The sequence below is a fragment of the Mirounga angustirostris genome, unplaced genomic scaffold (genome assembly GCF_029215605.1).
Source record: "Mirounga angustirostris isolate CCGP_5_RB_7025 unplaced genomic scaffold, mMirAng1.0.hap1 SCAF_5, whole genome shotgun sequence".
In the NCBI taxonomy this organism is placed as follows: Eukaryota; Metazoa; Chordata; class Mammalia; order Carnivora; family Phocidae; genus Mirounga; species Mirounga angustirostris.
Window position 1 is genome coordinate 33827613 of NW_026991713.1, and position 25024 is coordinate 33852636.

Genomic DNA, 25024 nt, shown 5'->3' on the forward strand with positions numbered 1-25024 from the left:
CTGAGAGCTTTCCCCCTAAGGTCAGGAACACGGCAGGGATGTCCACTATCACCACTGCTATTCAGCATAGTACTAGAAGTCTTAGCCACAGAATCAGACAACAAAAAGAAATAAAAGGCATCCAAATCGGCAAAGAAGAAGTCAAACTCTCAATCTTTGCAGATGATATGATACTTTATGTGGAAAACCCAAAGGACTCCACCCCAAAACTGCTAGAACTCATACAGGAATTCAGTAAAGTGGCAGGATACAAAATCAATACACAGACAGCAGTGGCATTTCTATACACCAACAACAAGATAGAAGAAAGAGAAATTAAGAAGTCAATCCCATTTATAATTGCACCCAAAACCATAAGATACCTAGGAATAAATCTAACCAAAGAGGCAAAGAATCTGTACTCAGAGAACTATAAAATACTCATGAAAGAAATTGAGGAAGACACAAAGAAATGGAAAAACATTCCATACTCATGGATTGGAAGAACAAATATTGTGAAGACGTCAATCCTACCTAGAGCAATCTACACATTTAATGCAATCCCTATCAAAATACCATCAACTTTTTTCAAAGAAATGGAACAAATAATCCTAAAATTTATATGGAACCAGAAAATCCCCCAAATAGCCAGAAGAATGTAGAAAAAGAAAAGCAAAGCTGGTGGCATCACAATTCCGGACTTCAAGCTCTATTACAAAGCTGTCATCATCAAGACAGTATGGTACTGGCACAAAAACAGACACATATATCAGTGGAACAGAATAGAGAGCCCAGAAATGGACCCTCAACTCTATGGTCAACTCATCTTCAACAAAGCAGGAAAGAATGTCCAATGGAAAAAAGACAGTCTCTTCAACAAATGGTGTTGGGAAAATTGGACAGTCACATGCAGAAGAATGAAAGTGGACAATTTCCTTACACCACACAGAAAAATAGACTAAAAATGGTTGAAAGACCTCAATGTGAGACAGGAGTCCATCAAAATTCTAGAGGAGAACACAGGCAGCAACCTCTTTGACCTCAGCCGAAGCAACTTCTTCCTAGAAACATCCCCAAAGGCAAGGGAAGCAAGGGCAAAAATGAACTATTGGGACTTCATCAAGGTAAAAAGCTTTTGCACAGCAAAAGAAACAGTCAAGAAAACCAAAAGACAACCGACAGAATGGGAGAAGATATTTGAAAATGAAATATCAGATAAAGGGCTAGTATCCAAAATCTACAAAGAACGTATCAAACTCAACACCCAAAGAACAAATAATCCAATCAAGAAATGAGCAGAAGACATGAACAGACATTTTTCCAAAGAAGACATCCAAATGGCCAACAAACATGTGATAAAGTGCTCAATATCACTTGGCATCAGGGAAATCCAAATCAAAACCTCAATGAGATACCACCTCACACCAGTCAGAATGGCTAAAATTAACAAGTCAGGAAACGACAGATGTTGGCCAGGATGTGGAGAAAGGGGAACCCTCCTACACACTGTTGGTGGGAATGCAAGCTGGTGCAGCCACTCTGGAAAACAGTATGGAGGTTCCTCAAAAAGTTGAAAATAGAGCTACCCTATGACCCAGCAATTGCACTACTGGGTATTTGCCCCAAAGATACAAATGTAGTGATCCAAAGGGGCAGGTGCACTCCAATGTTTACAGCAGCAATGTCCACAATAGCCAAACTATGGAAAGAGCCAAGATGTCCATCAATAGATGAACGGATAAAGAAGATATGATACACACATACACACACACACACACACACACACACACAAAATGGAATATTATGCAGCCATCAAAAAAACACGAAATCTTGCCATTTGCAACGATGTGGATGGAACTAGAAGGTATTATGCTAAGGGAAATAAGTCAATCAGAGAAAGACATGTATCACATGATCTCACTGATATGAGGAATTCTTAATCTCAGGAAACAAACTGAGGGTTGCTGGAGTGGTGGGGGATGGGAGGAATGGGGTAGCTGGGTGAAAGACATTGGGGAGGGTATGTGCTATAGTGAACACTGTGAATTATGTAAGACTGTTGAATCACAGACTTGTACCTCTGAAACAAATAATACATTGTATGTTAAAAAAAAAAAAGGAAGAAGAAGATAGTAGGAAGGGAAAAATGAAGGCGGGAGGGAATCAGAGGGGGAGAGGAACCATGAGAGTCTATGGACTCTGAGAAACAAACTGAGGGGTTCTAGAAGGGATGGAGTGGGGGAATGGGTTAGCCTGGTGATGGGTATTAAAGAGGGCACGTATTGAATGGAGCACTGGGTGTTATATGCAAACAATGAATCATGGAACACTACATCAAAAACTAATGATGTACTGTATGGTGATTAACATAACATAATAAAATTTTAAAAAAAAAATTTTGTTTACCAGATTGAAAGTATTATAAGTACTGCAACTATCCAAAGTTACACTAAGGTTATTTCTAAGTTAGAAGTACGCTTCTAAGGAACATAATAATAGAAAAGATTTTATATAGATAGAATAAACTTAAGTTTGGCAGAAATATGTTAACATTTAAAAATAATACTTATTATTAATACATGTATATTTAAATTCTAGTAATAATGATTTTTCCTCCTACTTTTAAAAGTTTCTATCATTTTCTAAGATATATTGTCATTAAGAGTCCAAATTCAAGTAAAGGAAATAAGTGATATTCACATCATTGGAAACAACAGCCATGAAGGGAAAATTAATTTAGTTTGATTTGCATGTCCAACTAAGGGAAGTCTACACTTTTTCTGTAATATAATATCACATTACCATAGCTATTTAGAAATAAAAATTAAGCCAGTTCTTCTCAATTTTTAAACAACAACAGAAAAATTACTTTGCTTCAAATATAATCTCATTACAAATACAAGTCTCCTAAATCCCCCTATAAATGTTGCAACTCCATACAGTTCAAAATATGCCTTAACTACAGAATATTTCTAGTACCAAAGGAAAAAAAAAAAGTATGCATTAATACCACTTCTTTTGCGCTCTTGCTTTTTATAGTGTCCTTCCAGTTGTCCTGGCAGACATTTTTACATCTTTATTTCTACCATCTCCCTGTCATGAAAAAAAAATCTATTATTCTAAGGTCAGAAGCTTATAGAATAATACCATGACTGGGAAGCCTCAGGAAGTCTGGCACAAAACTAACCCTTGTACTAACCTTGACTCTTTTCTTGTACTATCCTGTTCTGCATTAGCAGAGAGACAGAAGATACTACCTATGAAAAACAGACCAAATAATGAGGCTGGAAAAAGTTCTCTCTGACTGTAGCTAAACCTAAATACAATATTACTATTTATATCAAACCTACACAACACCACTTCTTAAAAACGATTTCTAGGAGGAAAAAAACCCAAGGTAATAAAAGAAAAAGTGATAAAATATTGGCCATTACATTTATATATGTGTGTGTATATGTATATATATATATATATATACATATACACAGACACACACACTTCATTATTTGTATACAAACTACTAAATAGTAAAATTTACCAAAAAGTCACATGTACCTGAAAAAGAAAGAAGGGAGAGGGGAGGGAAGAAGAAAGGGAGGGAGGGAAGAAGGAAGGAAGGAAGGAAAGAAGGAAGGAAGGAGGGAGGGAAAGGCGGGAGAAAGGAAGGGAGGGAAGAAGGAAAATTTAAAACTTTGTTGATACATAATTAGTGGATTTAAGTCCTAGTTTTATGATTTTCCTACTCAGGCATGTTCTGGGTCATTATTATTACAAATAAGAAATTTAAGTTCTTCGATATAATTCTAATACATTTATCAACAAGAAAATTCTTACTTGTTTTGTAGCTTTAATTAATTTCTAATACTAAATCTTTGTCCTTCTACTAAAAGGGTTTTGAAAGATAAACAGATCATGAGCTTTCCCCTTTTTTTCAGACTATTTCATGTTTTTAACCAGTAAGTTATATATGGCAATGTATAGGAAACATATAGGTTGAAGACAACCAATAAAATAACCAATGAAGTCATAGAATTAAAAATAAAATTCTCTTTTCAAAAATCAATGCAAGTAAAGAAATATTTAGTTTGACAAAATATTTTTATATTAAATTTTCTTTTCAGATAGCCATGCTTTTAGAATCATGTTCTTTTTCTTTTTAAAAAAAAATTTGATCAAGAAAACTGGCTATTCATTCACCTTTATGACTATTCATTAGGATGGTAGAAACCTAATAGTAGAATTCTTTTTTTAAACCTCTAGAACTTTTCCTTTTACTGACAATCTGTGTATATTTCTTCCAAGAAAATTCAAACCAGAAAGACAAAGGACATTAGTGAAAACCTAATACCATTTGACCTTGTCACATTAGCCCTGGGCATAAAAAAGATATAAATTTCAAAGACGACAAAAAGCAAAAGATTTGTACAATGAGCAGCCAATCGGTAATAGTTTCCACTTTCTGCTCCTACTTAGAGTCTCACTGGAAGTAGAAAGACATGAAGCCGAGAGTCTTCTAGTTAGGACTCTGCTGAGTCAAACTTAAAACAGTCATTATGTCCTAATGAAAATTTAAAACAGAAGTCAAGATGAAACATGTATTTCAAACAGTATGTACTAAGTATCATTCTTTATTGTATTTCATTTGTTGGGGGGGAAAAAGCATATGGACACATAATTTCTTCCTTGTGGTGAAAATATTTATCAGAAATTAAAAGAAAAATATATACAATTTAAAAGACATACCAATCACATATCCAAATATCACATTTATAAAACTCATCTGAGGTTTGCAAAATGTATTGACATATATTTTCCTTTTAGATAAATATCAGAATCCCATAAAATAGGTAAGGTAGGTATTACTACCCTTTTTATATGTAAAAAAAAAAACAAAAAAAAACCCAGGCTCCGGTAGTAAGAAGAGTTGCTTAAGGTCAACTGACAACTTAAGTTGTAGATTCAGAATTCAAACCCAGATTGGCTGATCCTGAGTTTTACCAAACCTGATATAGTTCTGAAAAAGTCAATGCACATGTAGAAGTTTAATGTAAGATGGGTAATTCCTGCAGTTAATGGTATTAGCTTATTGTGAAAAATCCTAAGGTTGAAGATCATTTTTACACTATGATTTCAAGAAATGATTTTACTACTCTCTATGTCCATTTCCATCTATCAATCACATTTCCCTGATGTCCATGGGCCTTTTCCCTTTGTCCTTTCAGAAACGATAGAAAGTTAAATGTGCAAAGAACTATGAGAGATCACAAAGAATATATTCAAATATAAGTGACAGTATTATTAAAAAATTCAAAATAGCATATATTATATAATAAATTGACTTTTCTTATATAGTTAAATTCAGAAGTTTAAGTTTTTTCATCCTTGAGTTTTTTTATAATTTTTTTAACAATTTATTTATTCAGTTGAGAGGGAGAGAGAGCGAGCATGAGAGAGCAGGCATGGGAATGGGCAGAGGGAGAGAGTCTCAAGCAGACTCACGCTTGAGCATGGAGCTCCAGGCAGGCCTCGATCTCAAGACCCTGAGATCATGACCTGCACTGAAACCAAGAGTCAGATGCTTAACCAATTGCACCATCCAGGCACCCCTTAAGAGTTCTTTTATGCTAAGGACATATATTACTCAGTTCTATGCTCCCCAAAATAGCAAACACCACATCAATATCCAAATGTTATAAGGTTAAGCAAACAAACTTATAAATAAGGGTTATTTGGATTAAGTACCACAATTATTATTATTTTTATATATATTTTTTTAAGATTTTATTTATTTATTTGAGAGAGAGAATGAGAGAGAGAGAGCACATGAGAGGGGGGAGGGTCAGAGGGAGAAGCAGACTCCCCGCCGAGCAGGGAGCGTGATGCGGGACTCGATCCTGGGACTCCAGGATCATGACCTGAGCTGAAGGCAGTCACTTAACCAACTGAGCCACGCAGGCGCCCTCCAATTATTATTATTAATTCTAACAAATGTCTAGTGATCTAGTTTATATAATTCGTAGTCATATCGGATTGATATGGGAAATAAGTCATATGAGACTGAAAGGGCAAAAGTCGATCAGCTAGTATTAATTTTAACTTTTAAAAGTAGATTTCTTTGATAGTTTAAATTGTCCAAAGAAATTAAAGGCATCATTTCTCAAAAAAAAATGGTATTGATTTGAATATTTTCTAATCTCTTCTAATATTATTTTTCTCATGAATGTGGCTTGAGATCCACTTCTATAAAATGTATGAGGTATGTCAATTACTGAGTGATTTACTGCATATGACCAAAGCATAGCTGAATATTTCTATTGAAATTGTGTTTCTTACCTGGAAAATATTGTGAAAAGATCCAATGAGTTTGTGGATGGCCCAAATTAAACAGTGTTATCTGAAAGAGCTGGCTCTATAATAAATGCCCTTTTAAAACCAGATAAACTTTTATATATTAGATCCAATTAAAATAATTTAAGGGAATTTTTGAATACAGATTCAGTTTTTGCTTTGTCAAATAGTGGAATAGTTTAATAGGTAGAAGTTACATGCTCAGAGGATGAGCACTATTGTGGAAAGAATGTGAGAAAATTTTATGGTTCTTTTAGGAAAAAAATATGTATGTATTAAAATCGGGTTGTACTTGTGCACTTGTTCTGCAAGAGTTGTATAACCCAAAAAAGCAATTTCTTGTTAAAGGTGGTTTCTTTCCTCTACTCTATGTGCCTTTGATGAACAAATTAATCATATTAGAGTGGATAGGTCTCAAGGAAATATTAAGCAGAGGGATACATACACATACTGTGTTCCTGTTTTGGTTTTAGACATTTATTCTCTGCAAAGATCCAGATGTTCGGTGGTTTCAAATGGATCTTCTGTGCCAGGTACCCATCTCGATTTAATGTTAAGGTATTTTTTTAAGTGTTACTTTATAACCTTAGGGAAATCGAATTTAAATCAATCTTAACAGTTACAAAAAGACATGCAAGTTGAGAGCAGATTAAAAATCGTTCTTCCAGGACTTAATAAGTACCACTTGAGAGAATGAGACATCCTGAATTAAATTAACTACCTCCTGCATTTTCCAAGGACTATATTCTTTACAAATATAAACAAACCTGCTCTGAGAGATTTCTACAAGTATGTCTTTGAGAAGAAACAAATGGAGTAGGAGAAGTGACAATTAAAATTCTACTTAAATTCAAGGGTATGCCAATACACTACTTTTTCAAATCCTATAAAGTTATATTTCTAATTTATGTACTAATTTATTGTGATGCACTTTCACTGAATTGCTGGTAAAAACTAACAACCTTTCTACTTGTTATGAAGATCAAGCATTTACTTTAAGCAATCATTCAATGCATTTAGTACTTATGCAATTTGTTTTTACCTGTTTTGAGAGATAGTCAGGTTTTGTAATAAAGGCAACCAATATGAAGAAAATGCTTCCACAGTTGAAATGCTGTTATCGTCCAGGTGCAATTCTCTTAGTAGAACATGATTCTCCAAGGACGGAAGCTATATTTAAATTTGGGTCATTAGCTTATATTAAGTAAAATATTTTTGTTATTCAACAAAATTTAAAAACATAAAATCTATTAAAAGTAACAAAATGTATATTCTGTTAAACTACATATCATAAATGAAACTATAATGTTATGAGAATTTTAGTATGAATAAAATTTCTAAGAATTAACTTTATAATTAGAATTGTTTTTTTAATAAAAGTTATTTCATGGTAAACTTTAATTAGAATTTCATTACAGATACATTTGGCTCCACTTATATACTGAAATATAACTGAAAAGTTATGATTTATTTTAGTGTTCTGAAAAACTAATGTTAAATTAGATTTCTTTACAAAATATTCTATGTTGAACATTTTTTTAATAGAAGTATGTAACAGTTTTAAGTAAACTGGAAATCACATACAGATGATCAGCAAAAAAAAAAAAAAGGAAAATTAAACAAAGTTGCTTTTAAAACATGCAAATGATTTATCAAAAGAAAATGTATTAATCAAGAAGCCAATAATTTAAAGAAATTACCTCACTTAGATAATTTCCCTGTAACTTCAGTACTTGGAGCAATCCACAGTTTTCAATACCTTCAACTTTAGTAAGATGATTATGTGAGCAATCCAGGTATATAATGGTAGGAGTATCACAAAGACCTTTTGTACTAATTAATTGATTGTGGTCCACAATTAGTTGCTGAAGATTTCTCAGAGATTCTAAACCACCTGGAAGAAAAATTTTCCAAGATCACTTGTATCATATATTCTTCCAGAATCTAAGGTGAGATTTCTAAATTATTGCACCTTTATATTTCCCAATATTTCTAATTACAAGTGAAGATTTAGCCCGTATTCCTGTGAAAAATGTGTAAGTGTAAAATGTATTATTTTTTAAACTTGTACCTACAAGATATATTTTTGAATGACATTGATACGTGTGTGTATATATATATACACACACACAATTGGAAACTGAACAAAATACTAAAAAGTATACACTGGGTATTGAATGCTTTATTTTCAAATGACAACAGAACAAGGGAGAGATAGAAGGACCTGTTTTCTTAAAAAAATAGTTCTCAACCTAGTTTCAGGGTCTTTGAAGTTTGATTACTTCCTTAAGATTGAATATGTAACATTGGAATGCTACTTTCCTACCATGGAGATAGCTATCTTAGATTCCCCCAAGTCAAGTAGGTGCAACCATATTAACAACAATGAAATATTAGCATATTCTTCAGGTATTTCAAGATTGTCACAAGTATCCTCCTTGTTGCCCAGAAAAGGTTAAAACCAATATGGTACTATATAAAAAATACCAGAGGAATCTTAGACTACAGCTCAGCACTTATAAGAACAAAACTGAGAAGGTTATTCAAGTAAGCTATCAGGAATTAGCACTGTAAAGAAATGCTGAGGAAGTCTGTAAATGTTTCATGGAAAATATTAAAAATCTAGAAAATGTTATTTAGATTGAATATTGGACTAGATACGATCTCTCTAAGCACCACCCTATTATATGAAATAGGCAGTTCTAGAAATTGGAAATATGGTTTAAGGTCTAAAGTAGGTACTGGTTAGTAGAATGTCTTTAGTGAGTATTGTACATATGGGAGTCATTGAGCCTAAACCTTGGAGAATCAAGCTTCATTGTGATTTTCTTGTCAAGTCCCAAAATATTTTATTCAATTAAATGTTGGAATAAACATGAGTTTTTCAACCAAAAAAAAAGTTATTGATAATAAACTGAAAGATAATCTTGAAAGAAACATATGTATAAAAATAATATCTGGAATTTATGTAATAAATTTATCCAGGAGAAATTTAAAGCATTAACTCAAGGTTTGCTCTTTTGATTATACATTGTAGTTTCCAGAAGGAAAGGGCAGTCTGCTTATATCAAAATGGAGAAATAAAAGGAAAAATCAAGTAATATTACCAAGATTTCACAAGAAAACTTAATGCTGTATCATATTTTAAAAATTTAGATAATGTAACAGAATTGAGTGTATTGTACAAATATTTCATAGAGATACATTTGAAGAAAAATTATATTTCAAAATTGCAATGTTTCTAATAGTTTGAGTCAAAACAACTTAATTATGGATGATTATTTTGTATGTATGTAATTTATGGATGATTAGTTATGGATTATTATTTTGTATAAAAAGGAATACATTTTTATGTTAAAGAGTTAATTTTCTTATGATAAATTATACATTATCTAAGAAAAGCAGGAAAATGCATAGAAAGACCCATAGAAGAGAGAGACTTAAATTTAAATTTAGGCAGTAATTTTACATTTTTTAAGTTCTTATCTAGGATTAATATACCGGTATTTTCCTGTAATGTAAAATAGCAAGTATAACTTAGAAAAAATTGTCATCTGATATTATTCAAGGAGTGAATTGTTCTGTCTTATAAGATAGTTGACTAAGTTTAAGTAACAGAGTCAACTATCTTATATATATTATATATTATAAACTCCAAGGTATTAGAAATAGTATATTACATATAATAATAAATATATATTAGCTAAAATGTATTTTGAAGTCTGCTGAAATAGAAAATACTCTGGAATTTAGTATGCCTTATGATCATACCCAATGAACATCAATTAACCCACTGAAGCAGTTTAAAGGCATTCAGGAAGAAGGAAATATTAATAAAAATTTGTAGTTGTGTAAAATAAAATGTCCTTTATCAAATATTTAAACATCTTAAGCAATTTACTTCCACAGCTTAATATTTTTAAAAGCCATGCACTTTACTCTTAAGTTATTCAGAGCTATCCAGAAACAGAATCTTCTATTAACTCATTTAAAGTTGGGAATGCATTTGTGAAACTTCTCAAAGGTCACCCAAGAAGAGAACCAAGAATGAAACATCAGGTCACACACTGAGGAAAGCTAAAGGATTTGGCATAAGAAGCTGAAAGGAAGTAGGAGATAAAACAGCAGAACAATTGGGAGAGAACAAGAGGAAAAGGCAAACAGAATTCTGTGATGATCACAGTTGGTTAGTAAAAATAAAAAAATAATATACATTTTACAATTATCAAAGGTATTTTTATTTACACTAAGTTATATATGGCCAACAGTGTGCCAAGGAATAAGAGGAGGCCACTGCCTTGGCAGTCATGAAGTTAGCTGAAGATTTTTGTTAGAGATAACAATAGAGTAATTAGGATGGAAGAACAGTACAGTAAAAGTGGGGACAAGGAGTGTAGACTATGTTTTAAATATTTGATTATGGAGAGAATGTCTTCTAAAGTCCTTAAAATGGCCCACAAAACCCTATCTTTGAACTCATCCTCTACTACTGTCCCCTTCTCTTGGTTCATTCTAGCATGTTAACCTCATTGCTGTTCCTCAAACATGCCACACATACTTCCACCCTAGGGCTGTCTGTATATGTAAAAACCAGTATCGGTGTGTGACATGTTAGGCTAGGAGGACTTAAATAAAGTCTATCAGCTAATTTAAAATATTAAGACACCATGATTTTCAGCCAATATATAGAGAAGGTATAATTAGTTTACTCAACAATCTGAGATTTCAATTTGGTGGAATTACCATGATTTCAAGCCTCAGATATTGAGGAATACTTGACACACCATTTCTACTTGTAGGAATCCATTACATGGTAATACACACACAACTATAAAGTAAAATGTAGAGAGACTCCTTTCTGTATTATTTAAAACAAAGAAATGGAGGTAAGTTAAATGTCTATCATTAAGGGAATAAGTAAATTATGGAGTATCTTATAAAATGAATGCACATAATCTTCAATATAAAGTAATCTGCCAAAGAGGGAGGTTCATAATCTATTACTGTGTGTAAAACCTAATTTGCATACATAGGCTTTTAGCTATTGAGTGAGTCTGAATCTAAATCTACACATCTATAATTGTATTGCCTAGAATAAGATCTTGATTGATCCATAAACAACTGTGAACAGTGGTTACTCTTACAAAATAAGAGAGAAGGGGTAAATAATGTTTTATTGCTTACATTATATAATTCTCTATTTAAAAAAATTTAAATGAGAATGCACTTCTTGCATAATATATATTTAAAAACAATCTATTTGGGGGGGAAAAAATCAGAGCAAGTATTGAATAGAAGTGTTATTTAATCCTGACTACCACCACTACCAACAATGATTGCTGACCTGAAGAAAAACCTTGGGAAAACCTGATACTGCTATTCATCAAAAGGGTTTGTTATATAGCCAAAGTAGGGGAACTCTGTACGGAGATAATGGGGCATACCTCTTAGATTTTAAGATGAAAGTTTTAAAGGAAATTCAGTGAAATAGTAAATGGAGACTGGGTAAGATCTCTAAAACATCTGCCTATATATAACAGTGAGGGAGGATGTGCATTAAAGTATACATACACATATATATACATAACCTAAAAATTAGCTTAATGACAAAAAAAGGAAATCATTTAAAGAATATGTGGAACTGAGGCCTGCCAACAAACAAGTGAATGAGCTTGGAAGTAGATCATTCAGCCTCATTGAGCCTTGAGATGATAGCAGTCCTGGTTGACAGCTTGACTGCAACCCCTTGAGAGATCCTGAGACATAACCACCCAGTTAAGCCACTCCCAGGTTCTTGATCCCCAGAAAATATGAAAAAATGTTTGTGGTTTTAAATTGCTGTTTTAGGGTACTTTGCTTCATAACAATATATAACTAATACAGTAAGGATTCTATTCAGAAGAAAATACAAGAAAGAAGAAAATATGTTGAAAATGCTTTGGGCTATAGAAGGATATTTAAAGAAATTTAATGTAACAAGAATTCAAAGATATTAAAACAACAGATGTAGGTAAACAATGGATCAAAATAACACCATGACAGAACTAATAAATTACTTAGAAACAACATTGCACAGAATAGAGAGCTAAAGCTTGAAATGCCCACAAAAAAAGAGATCATCACACTGAGAATAAAATATGAAGAAAGCCAAAAATAAAATGACATTGAACTACAATAGACATGAAAGACAAACTCAACCAAAATATGGATCATCTATGATTGAAAAACAGAACCAAAACAAAAATGTTTTCAAATATATAAAAACCAAAATTTTCCAGAAACAAAGGAATAACTTAATCTGTAGTTTGAAAGGGACATTACATTCCAAAACAAATTTGTGGATTTATTGATTATAAGATGTTTCTTGGTTAAGTTACTGATCAAGGACAAGGAGTGTTATTCAGGTATCTTCACAGAACTCAGTCATGAGGACAGCCTCTAACTTGCAGTAGCAACACACACTATCACTTATGCAGTGAAGCAATGTCACAAAGTACCAAGTGAAAGTGTTATCTAAAAATAGAATGCACAGCTTTCTTCTATTTCAAGAATGAAAGCAAGAAGGTGGCGGAGGAGTAGGAGACCTGGATTTCGTCTCCTCTCAGGAATTCAGCTGGATAGGGATCAAACCATTCTGAACACCTACAAACTCAACAGGAGATCGAAGAAAAGAAGAGCAACAACTCTCTCATCAGAAAAGTGACCACTTTCTGGAAGGTAGGACGTGCGGAGAAGTGAATCCGAGGCGATATTCGGGAGGATAGACGGCGGGGGAGGGGCCTCCGTCGGCCGCTAATGGCAAGTGATAGAACCACGGAGCACAAAATCAGAACTTTTAAAAGTCTGCTCCGCTGAGGGACGTCACTCTGGTGGCTAAGTGGGGGGTGGAACCCTCCGGGACAGTGTGGTCTCAGGACCCTCGGGGTCACAGAAAGACCGGGGGTGCCTGAGTGTGGCAGAGCTCCCAGGTAACGGAGCAGGGAAGCCGGCTGCAGAGGCGGAGCCCAGGCGCAGGCTCTCAGCTCGGGGTGGCCATACACCGTGATCCGCGGCACAGTCGGGCCCCTGCTCCTCCAGCAGAGACCCAACAAGCGGCAGATCCGGGGAGACTCACCTTCCTCCCCCGGGAGGAGCCGTGAGGGAGTGCACCACAGGGATCTGCTGGGTTTGGAGACTCCACCCGGGGTCGGGTGCCAGAGATAGAAATGCGCGGTCACAGGCCGGGTGAGCACGGAGTGCAGCCGGAGACCGGGGAGACAGGAGTGACTGACGGCTTTTCTCTGGGGGGCTCACTGAGGAGTGGGGCCCCGAGTTCTCGGCTCCTCCAGGGCAGAGATTGGGAGGCCACCATTTTCACTCTCTGCCTCCAAAGCTGTACGGAAAGCTCGCAGGGAACAAAAGCCCGGGAGAGCAAACCCGAGCAGATTACTCAGCCGGGAGGGGGCAAGGGCAGGGCAATTCCGCCTCTGGCAAAGACATTTGGAAACCGCTGCAACAGGCCCCTCCCCCAGAAAATCAGCGAGAACAGCCAGCCAAGACCAAGTTTACTGTTCAATGAGAACGACAGAATGCCAGCGCTAGGGGAATACTGCACATAGAATTCATGGCTTTTTTACCATGATTCTTTAGTAGTTCAAAGTTAATTTTTTTTAACTGTCTTTTTTTCTTTTTTTTTTTGAATTTTTCTTTTTCCCTTTTTCAACCAATATCTTATCAATCCCTTTTTTTAAAAAACATTTTTATTTTTCATTTTTAGACTCATATTCTATCCCTTCATAGTAGTTACCCGTATTTTTGGCATATATATATAAGTTGTTCTCTCTTTAAAATTTTGAGATAGTTTCTTCTAACAGATCAAAATATACCCTAAATCTCTAGTATATGGTCTTTTCTACTCTCCTGCCTGATCACATTCTCTCCCTTTTTTTTCTTTTTTCTTTTTTAAAATCCTCTTCTTTCTTTTTTCAAACAACTTCTTATCAATTCCTTTTATAAAATTTTTTATAATTTCCATCTTTACAGTCATATTCCATCCCTTCATCATATCAACCCTTATTTTTGTACATATATAAGTTTTTCTTTCTTTAAAATTTTGGGAGGCACTTTCTTCTAACAGACCAAAATACACCCCAAATCTAGTGTGTGGCACTGACCAGCCTGATCATATTTGATCACATTCTGGTTTTTTTTGTTGTTGTTGTTTTGTTTTGTTTGTTGTTGTTTGTTTTTATCTTTTTCTTTTTCTTTTTCTTTTTTCTCTCTTTCTGTTTCTTGTTCCACTGCTTCAGGTCTTTTCTGATTTGTTTAGAGTATATTTTCTGGGGACGTTGTTACACTGCTAGCATTTTGTTCTCTCATCTAATCTATTCTCCTCTGCACAAAATGACAAGACGGAAAAAATCACCTCAACAAAAAGAACAAGGGGTAGTACTGACTGCCAGGGACCTACTCAATACAGACATTAGTACGATGTCAGATCTAGAGTTCAGAATCATCACTTTAAAGATACTAGCTGGGCTTGAAAAAAAACTGGAAGTTATTAGAGAAACCCTTTCTGGAGAAGTAAAAGAACCAAAATCTAACCAAGTTGAAATCAAAAAGGCTATTAATGAGGTGCAATCAAAAATGGGGGCGCTAACTGCTAGGATAAATGAGGCAGAAGAGAGAATCAGTAATATAGAAGACCAAATGATGGAAAATAAAGAAGCTGAGAAAAAGAGAGATAAACAACTACTGGATCACGAGGGCAGAATTTGAGAGATAAGCGATACCATAAGATGAAACAACATTAGAATAATTGGGATCCCAGAAGAAAAAGAAAGAGAGAGAGAGGCAGAAGGTATAATGGAGCAAATTATAACAGAGAACTTCCCTAATTTGGGGAAGGAAACAGGCATCAAAATTCAGGAAGCACAGAGAACCCTTCTCAAAATCAATAAAAATAGGTCAACACCCCAACATCTAATAGTAAAACTTACGAGTCTCATAGACAAAGAGAAAATCCTGAAAGCAGCTCAGGAGAAGAGATATGTAACCTACAATGGTAGAAACATTAGATTGGCAACAGACCTATCCACAGAGACCTGTCAGGCCAGAAAGGACTGGCATGATATATTCAGAGCACTAAATGAGAAAAATATGCAGCCAAGAATACTATATCCAGCTAGGCTGTCATTGAAAATTGAAGGAGAAATAAAAAGCTTCCAGGACAAACAAAAACTAAAGGAATTTGCAAACACAAAACCAGCCCTACAGGAAATCTTGAAAGGGGTCCTCTAAGCAAAGAGAGACCCTAAAAGCAACATAGACCAGAAAGGAACACAGACAATATACGGTAACAGTCACCTTACAGGCAATACAATGGCACTAAATTCCTATCTTTCAATAGTTACCCTGAATGTAAATGGGCTCAATGCCCCAATCAAAAGACACAGGCTATCAGACTGGATTAAAAAACAAGACCCATCGATATGCTGTCTGCAAGAGACTCATTTTAGAACCAAAGACACCTCCAGATTGAAAGTGAGGGGGTGGAAAACCACTTACCATGCTAACGGACACCAAAAGAAAGCTGAGGTCGCAATCCTTATATCAGACAAATTAGATTTTAAACCAAAAACTGTAATAAGAGATGAGGAAGGACATTATATCCTACTTAAAGGGTCTATCCAACAAGAAGATCTAACAATTGTAAATATCTATGCCCCTAACATGGGAGCAGTCAATTATATAAGGCAACTAATAACAAAAGCAAAGAAACACATCGACAACAATACAGTAATAGTGGGGGACTTTAAAACCCCCCTCACTGAAGTGGACAGATCATCTAAGCAAAAAATCAACAAGGAAATAAAGACTTTAAATGACACACTGGACCAAATGGACTTCACAGATATATTCAGAACATTCCATCCCAAAGCAACGGAATACACATTCTTCTCTAGTCCCCATGGAACATTCTCCAGAATAGATAACATCCTAGGTCATTAATCAGGTCTCAACCAGTACCAAAAGACTGGGATCATTCCCTGCCTATTTTCAGACCACAATGCTTTGAAACTAGAACTCAATCACAAGAGGAAAGTCAGAAAGAACTCAAATACATGGAGGCTAAAGAGCATCCTACTGAAGAATGAATGGGTCAACCAGGAAATTAAAGAAGAATTTAAAAAATACATGGAAACCAATGAAAATGAAAACACAACTATTCAAAATCTTTGGGATGCAGCAAAGGCAGTCCTAAGAGGAAAGTATATAGCAATACAAGTCTTTCTCAAGAAACAAGAAAGGTCTCAAGTACACAACCTAACCCTCCACCTAAAGGAGCTGGAGAAAGAACAGCAAATAAAGCCTAAACCCAGCAGGAGAAGAGAAATCATAAAGATCAGAGCAGAAATCAATGAAATAGAAACTAAAAGAACAGTAGAACAGATCAACGAAACTAGGAGCTGGTTCTTTGAAAGAATTAACAAGATTGATAAACACCTGGCCAGACTTATCAAAAAGAAAAGAGAAAGGACCCAAATAAAAAAAATCATGAATGAGAGAGGAGAGATCACAACCAACACCAAAGAAATACAAACAATTATAAGAACATATTATGAGCAACTCTATGCCAGCAAATTAGATACCCTGGAAGAAATGGATGCATTCCTAGAGATGTATCAACTACCAAAACTGAACCAGGAAGAAATAGAAAACCTGAACAGACCTATAACCACTAAGGAAATTGAAGCAGTCATCAAAAATCTCCCAACAAACAAAAGCCCAGGGCCAGATGGCTTCCCAGAGGAATTCTACCAAACATTTCAAGAAGAATTAATACCTATTCTTCTGAAACTGTTCCAAAAAATAGAAATGGAAGGAAAACTTCCAAACTCATTTTATGAGGCCAGCATTACCTTGATCCCAAAACCAGACAAAGACCCCATCAAAAAGACGAATTACAGACCAATATCCCTGATGAACATGGATGCAAAAATTCTCACCAAATTACTAGCCAATAGGATCCAACAGTACATTAAAAGGATTATTCACCACGACCAAGTGGGATTTATCCCTGGGCTGCAAGGTTGGTTCAACATCCTCAAATCAATCAATGTGATACAATACATTAATAAAAGAAAGAAGAACAAGAACCATATGATCCTCTCAATAGATGCAGAAAAAGCATTTGACAAAGTACAGCATCCTTCCTTGATCAAAACTCTTTAGAGTATAGGGATAGAAGGTACATACCTCAATATCATAAAAGCCATCTATGAAAAACCCACAGCAAATATCATTCTCAATGGGGAAAAACTGAGAGCTTTCCCCCTAAGGTCAGGAACACGGCAGAGATGTCCACTATCACCACTGCTATTCAACATAGTACTAGAAGTCCTAGCCACAGCAATCAGACAACAAAAAGAAATAAAAGGCATCCAAATCGGCAAAGAAGAAGTCAAACTCTCACTCTTTGCAGATGATATGATATTTTATGTGGAAAACCCAAAAGACTCCACCCCAAAACTGCTAGAACACAGACAGGAATTCAGTAAAGTGGCAGGATATAAAATCAATGCACAGAAATCAGTGGCATTCCTATACACCAACAACAAGACAGAAGAAAGAGAAATTTAGGAGTCGATCCCATTTACAAATGCACCCAAAACCATAAGATACCTAGTAATAAATCTAACCAAAGAGACAAAGGATCTGTACTCAGACAAATATAAAATACTCATGAAAGAAATTGAGGAAGACACAAAGATATGGAAAAACGTTCCATGCTCATGGATTGGAAGAACAAATATTGTGAAGACGTCAATGCTACCTAGAGCAATCTACACATTCAATGCAATCCCCATCAAAATACCATCCACTTTTTTCAAAGAAATGAAACAAATAATCCTAAAATTTGTATGGAACCAGAAAAGACCCCGCATAGCCAGAGGAATGTTGAAAAAGAAAAGCAAAGCTGGTGGCATCTCAATTCCGGACTTCAAGTTCTATTACAAAGCTGTCATCATCAAGACAGTATGGTACTGGCACAAAAACAGACACATAGATCAATGGAACAGAATAGAGAGCTCAGAAATGGACCCTCAACTCTATGGTCAACTCATCTTCAACAAAGCAGGAAAGAATGTCCAATGGAAAAAAGACAGTCTCTTCAACAAATGGTGTTGGGAAAATTGGACAGTCACATGCAGAAGAATGAAACTGGACCATTTCCTTATACCACACACAAAAATAGACTCAAAATGGATGAAAGACCTCAATGTGAGACAGGAGTCCATCAAAATCCTAAAGGAGAACACAGGCAGCAACCTCTTTGACCTCAGCCGAAGCAACTTCTTCCTAGAAACATCGCCAAAGGCAAGGGAAGCAAGGGCAAAAATGAACTATTGGGACTTCATCAAGATAAAAAGCTTTTGCAAAGCAAACAGTCAACAAAACCAAAAGACAACCGACAGAATGGGAGAAGATATTTGCAAATGACATATCAGATAAAGGGCTAGTATCCAAAATCTATAAAGAACTCATCAAACTCAACACACAAAGAATACATAATCCAATCAAGAAATGGGCAGAACCATGAACAGACATTTTTCCAAAGAAGACATCCAAATGGCCAACAGACACATGAAAAAGTGCTCAATATCGCTCAGCATCAGGGAAATCCAAATCAAAACCTCAATGAGATACCACCTCACACCAGTCAGAATGGCTAAAATTAACAAGTCAGGAAACGACAGATGTTGGCAGGGATGCAGAGAAAGGGGAACCCTCCTACACTGTTGGTGGGAATGCAAGCTGGTGCAGCCACTCTGGACAACAGTATGGAGGTTCCTCAAAAAGTTGAAAATAGAGCTACCATATGACCTAGCAATTGCACTACTGGGTATTTACCCCAAAGATACAAAAGTAGGGATCCGAAAGGGTATGTGCACCCCGATGTTTATAGCAGCAATGTCCACAATAGCCAAACTGTGGAAAGAGCCAAGATGTCCATCGACAGATGAATGGATAAAGAAGATGTGGTATATATATATACAATGGAATATTATGCAGCCATCAAAAGGAATGAAATCTTGCCATTTGCAACGACGTGGATGGAAGTGGAGGGTATTATGTTGAGCGAAATAAGTCAAATAGAGAAAGACATGTATCATATGATCTCACTGATATGAGGAATTCTTAATCACAGGAAACAGACTGAGGGTTGCTGGAGTGGGGGGTGGGGTGGGAGGGATGGGGTGACTGGGTGATAGACACTGGGGAGGGTATGTGCTCTGGTAAGCGCTGTGAATTGTGCAAGACTGTTGACTCTCAGATCTGTACCTCTGAAACAAATAATGCAATATATGTTAAGAAAAAAAAGAAGAAGAAGAAGGGAGCAGGAGGGGAAGAATGAAGTGGGGGAAATCGGAGGGGTAGATGAACCATGAGAGACGATGGACTCTGAAAAACAAACTGAGGGTTCTAGAGGGGAGGGGGGTGGGAGGATGGGTTAGCCTGGTGGTGGGTATTGAGGAGGGCACATTCTGCATGGAGCACTGGGTATTATGCACAAACAATGAATCATGGAACACTACATCTAAAACTAATGATGTAATGTATGGGGATTAACATAAGAATAAAAAAATTTTAATATGTATGAAGTAAAAAAAAAAAGAATGAAAGCAACTGACAGATATTCTCAAACATGAAAGAATTCAGGGATTATAGGATCTATCTTTCTTTGAAAAAATAAGATTTAAAAAGAGCAAATGAACTAGGTAATCCAGACAAGCAGAGGCTGAAAGAACAGTTGTAAAAAGAACTGGTACTGACCCATTGTCATACAGATCTAAAGCCACTAAAGGATATATACATAGAGTCATAAATCCTGATGTGAATAATAAGAATTTTGAGGGGAAAAGAAGATAGGAAAAAGTGTAAATATTCTAATTTTATTTTCTTAAAGAGGAGTTAATATTGTCTAAAATACATGTATCAAAAGCACATGTTTTAATAATTTACTAAACAACAAAGAGGATATTATAACTGGCAAAACTGGAAGGTGAAGATGGAAGTGTAAATGAGATAATTTATCATCTTTAGCATGAGGAAGCCAGTCTAAAATTTTGCAGTCAGAACAGTTTCATATACACTCTTGCTCTATTGTTTAACAATGCTTTTGAGTTTTTAAGTATGTCCCATCTTAGTAAACGGTAGAAAAATTGACTGAAAAGGAATGTTCCCAACCAGTAATTCACATAGGGATCATTTTTATTGTTGTTCATCTTAAGATTATTTTATATACGTTAATATATTTCAACAATCGCTCACTTTATAAATCATGGTACTTTTTAAAAATTCAAATTGATGATCAACTTCAGTAGTGGTTAAAAGTATGTCTGCATCATTTCAAAAGCAGCACTAAAATGTTAACTGTTTCTTTAATATTAATAAAAATTACATGCCTAGAGCTTATCTCTTTATATATACTGTAATAATGACAGGTATTATAAAACTTTTTCTACTGTTTAGTTAAACTTTACTTAATTACCTAAATTTTTTTAAATTAAACTTTACCCTAAGTACACTTATTTATATAGAAAAAGTAAGCATGATTGGCTGAAGAGTTACCATATTCATTTCAAGTGATTTCTTATTTTGATTACTTTGTTCTTTCATGTAATTGCCTCCTATATATAGGACATTTTGTTTACCATTTGATATTTGTTATTCCTCAAAGATTTTTGGATTTCTATTTAGGTACGAGCTATGTTTTATAATAAACATAGCTTTATTTTAATACTGGTATAATGATAAATTTTTTTGTAATTTTTTGAAAGAAGGATAGAGTCCTTATATAAACACATATAAATAATTTATATTCTCCACATTTCTACTAAAAATATCAAAATCTATTTTTTCAAAACTAGCTTTACTTGTAATATAAAATTCATCAGAGATTCATTCTACTAGTTTCAGCCCTGTGTTGTGTCCACATGGAAATAGAAAAATAATATAGACAGAATCTCTCCTCAAATATCTCTTGCTTGATCAATTCAACTACAATTTTTTAAAAATTATAACATGTAAAAATGTTAACAAATTATCATGAAGTGAATAAATTACAAAACAATATTACAGTAGTGTTTTTTTTTTTAAGATTTTATTTATTTGACAGAGAGAGATACAGTGAGAGAGGGAACACAAGCAGGGGGAGTGGGAGAGGGAGAAGCAGGCCTCCCGCAGAGCAGGGAGCCCGATGCGGGGCTCGATCCCAGGACCCTGGGATCATGACCTGAGCTGAAGGCAGATGCTTAACGACTAAGCCACCCAGGCGCCCCATAGTAGTGTTTTTTTAAATGGCAGAAAACAGTCTGAAAAGACAGCAATTATGCAAGAAATTAAGAAAATAATCCTATTTATAAGTGCATCAAAAAATAAAATACCTAAGAATAAATTTAATCAAGGAGGTAAAAGATTTGTATATTGAAAACTACAAAACACTAATGAAAGGAATTGATGAAGACAAATAAATGGAAAGACATTCCGTACTCACGGATTAAAAAATTAATATCATTAGAATGTCCATATCCAGAGCAATCCACAGATCCAATGTAATCCTTATCAAAATCCCAATGGCATTTTTCACATGAATAGGACAAATAATTGTAACATTTATATGGAATCACAAAAGACCTTTAATAGTCAATGCAATTTCAAGAAAAAGCAAAATTGGAGGTGTCGCACTCCCTGATTTCAAACTATACACTAAAGCTACAGTAATCAAAACAATATGGTATTGGCATAAAAACAGACACAGATCAGGGGAACAGAATAAAGACCCCAGAAATAAACCAATTAGTTAATAGTCAATTAGTTTATAACAAAGGGGCCAAGAATATAAAATAGGGAAAGAACAGTTTCTTCAATAATTAGTATTGGGAAATTAGACAGCCACATGCAAAAAAAAATGAAGCTTGACCACTATCTTACAACATACACAAAAATTAACTCAAAATGGATTGAAGACTTGAACATAAGACCTGAAACCATAAAGCTCATAGAAGAAAACATAGGTGGTAAATTCCTTGACATGGGTCTTGGATGATTTTTTTTTTTAATCTAACACCAAATGGAAAAGCAACAAAAGCAAAATAAACAAGTGGAACAATATCAAACTAAAAGCTTTGCACAGCAAAGGAAATTATGAACAAAATGAAAAGACAACCTACTGAATGGGATAAAATATTTGCAAATCACATGTCTGATAAGGGTCTAATATCCAAAATTTATAAAGAACTCCAACTCAATAGCAAAAATCCAATCTGATTAAAAAATGGGCAAAAGATCTGAATAGACATTTTTCCAAAGAAGACATACAGGTGGCCAACAGGCACATGAAAAGATGTTCAACATCATTAGTCATCAGAGAAATGCATATCAAAATCACTATGGGATATCACTTCACATCTGTTAAAATAGATATTATCAAAAAGACAAGAAGTAACGTGTTGGCAAGGATATGGAGAGAAGGGAACCCTCTCACACTATTGGTGGGAATGTAGATTGGTACAGCCATTATGGAAAGTAGAGGTTCCTCAAAAAATTAAAAATAGAACTACCTTATGACCTACCATTTCCACTTCAGGATATTTATTTAAAGAAAAAAAAAAAAACCACTGACTTGAAAAGATATATGTACCCCCATGTTCATTCATTACAGCATTATTTGCAATAGCGAAGATATGGATACAACCTAAATGCCCACTGATGTGTGAAATGGATAAAACAATTGTGGTATTTAGATGTACAATGGAATATTATTCAGCCATAAAAAGAATGAAACCTTGCCATTTGTGACAACATGGATGGATCCCAAGGGCATTATGCTAAGTGGAATAAGTCAGAAAAAGACAAATGTCATATGATCGATCTCTCTCTGTGGAATCTAAAAAAACTAAGCAAACAAACCACAACAACTCATATATGCAGAGAGCAGAAGGGTGCTTATCAGAGAGAAAGGGGATGGGAGGGCAAATTGGGTAAGGGGGGATCAATTGTATAATGACAGATGATAACTAGATGTACTGTGGTGATCACTCATAGTGTTTTTTATACAAAAATCAAATTATGTTGTACCCAAAAGAAATATGTTATATATCAATTTTATCTCAAAAAAGAGAAATACTTCCAAACACACACACACACACACACACACACAGACAAAAACAAAGGGAAGGTTTTAAAAAGTGGGTGAATCCTAACAATATTGATATTATAAAATAATACTATCTTAAGCCATTCCAAATACACACACACACACACACACAATAAAATGCACGACAATAATAGCATATTAATCTGGGAGCAAGTAAATAAAGTTTAAATTTTCTAAGACCCTAGAACTGCTTTGAAAAAGTACCAAATAAATTTAGATTTGGTAAATCAATAAGGCATGCTATCTACAGTAAACAAAAAGAATAGTAAAATAATATGTAACTGGTCATAGAAAGGAAAAATGAAATAATTTAAAAATTCAACTAAACCAAAAAGAGGCAAGAAAAGAGAAAAAAACAGATTCGATTCTATTTGTTTTGCCTGGCAAAACAAATAGAATCGAATAGTAAGATAGTAGATTTAAACTCAAATATATTAATGATTACACTTAATTATTAATTAAACTTAATTAGTTATTAAAGACCAAAGGCTAGAATCAAAGCTAAAATTTGTCAGGGAGTCTAGATAAAACAATAACAAAAGCAACACATTTTCACATTACATAAAAGAGATATACCAAAAATAGGACATGTAGAAATATTGTAAGTAAAAGGATAGAAAAAGATACGTTATGTACACACTAAACTAGTGATTCTCAAAGTATGGTCCAGAGACCAACCTCCTACAGACGCTTTTAAAGGTTCCATGGAGGCAAAACTATTTCATAATAATTCTAAGACGTTATTCGCCTTTTTCACTCTCATTTGCTCAAGAGTTCATAGTGGAGTTTTCCAGAGGCTACATGAGGTGTGATATTGTAGCAAATTGAATGCAGAAGGAAATACAGAAACCCAGCTGTCTTGAGTTAAGCTAGACATTAAAGAGATTTGCAAATATGTGTAACAATAACCCTTTTCTCACCATATCTTTTTGGTAAAAACTACATTTATTATTTATAAAACTATTACTAATGGAAAAGCTTTATTATCTTAAGCTCTGAGTCAATAAATAAAAACAAAATTTTTCTCATTTTTTTTCTATACAGTAAATACTGATAGATATAACGTGCATAAATGAAAGCTGTTTAAGGCAGGTACTCAATAATTTTTACAAGCATAAAAGGATCTTGTGTCCAAAAGAAAGCTAGTTTGGGTAGTATCAGACACAGAAGACTAAGGCAGAAAGCTTTACTACAGATAAAGAGGGACATTTAAAAATGATAAAATAGGTAAATTCAAAAGAAATATATAACAATTATAAATTTATATAAAACAAATAGCATGGCCTCAAAAATATTTAAAGCAAAAAAAATAGGCTCTAAGAATAAAGATCTACAACCCACAATCATCATAGGAGTCATGCATATAGTTTTTCTCTATGACTATGCTAATTACAGGCATTATGGCATTATAAAAAACGAATAGGCTCTGAGGCAGACGGTCCATGAATTTCAGGTCTATTCCAAAAAATAGCTGTGTGAATATAAACAAGTTAC

The 25024-nt window shown here is 34.5% G+C and overlaps 1 protein-coding gene across 1 annotated transcript in view; it reads right to left on the bottom strand.

The window, feature by feature from the left end:
* Positions 1-25024, bottom strand: part of LRRIQ1 (leucine rich repeats and IQ motif containing 1) — a 202637-nt gene that overhangs the window by 141198 nt on the left and 36415 nt on the right. The window contains 2 exon segments of the mRNA XM_064590239.1: positions 7370-7497; positions 8028-8221. Coding sequence (XP_064446309.1) covers positions 7370-7497; positions 8028-8221 — 322 coding nt within the window.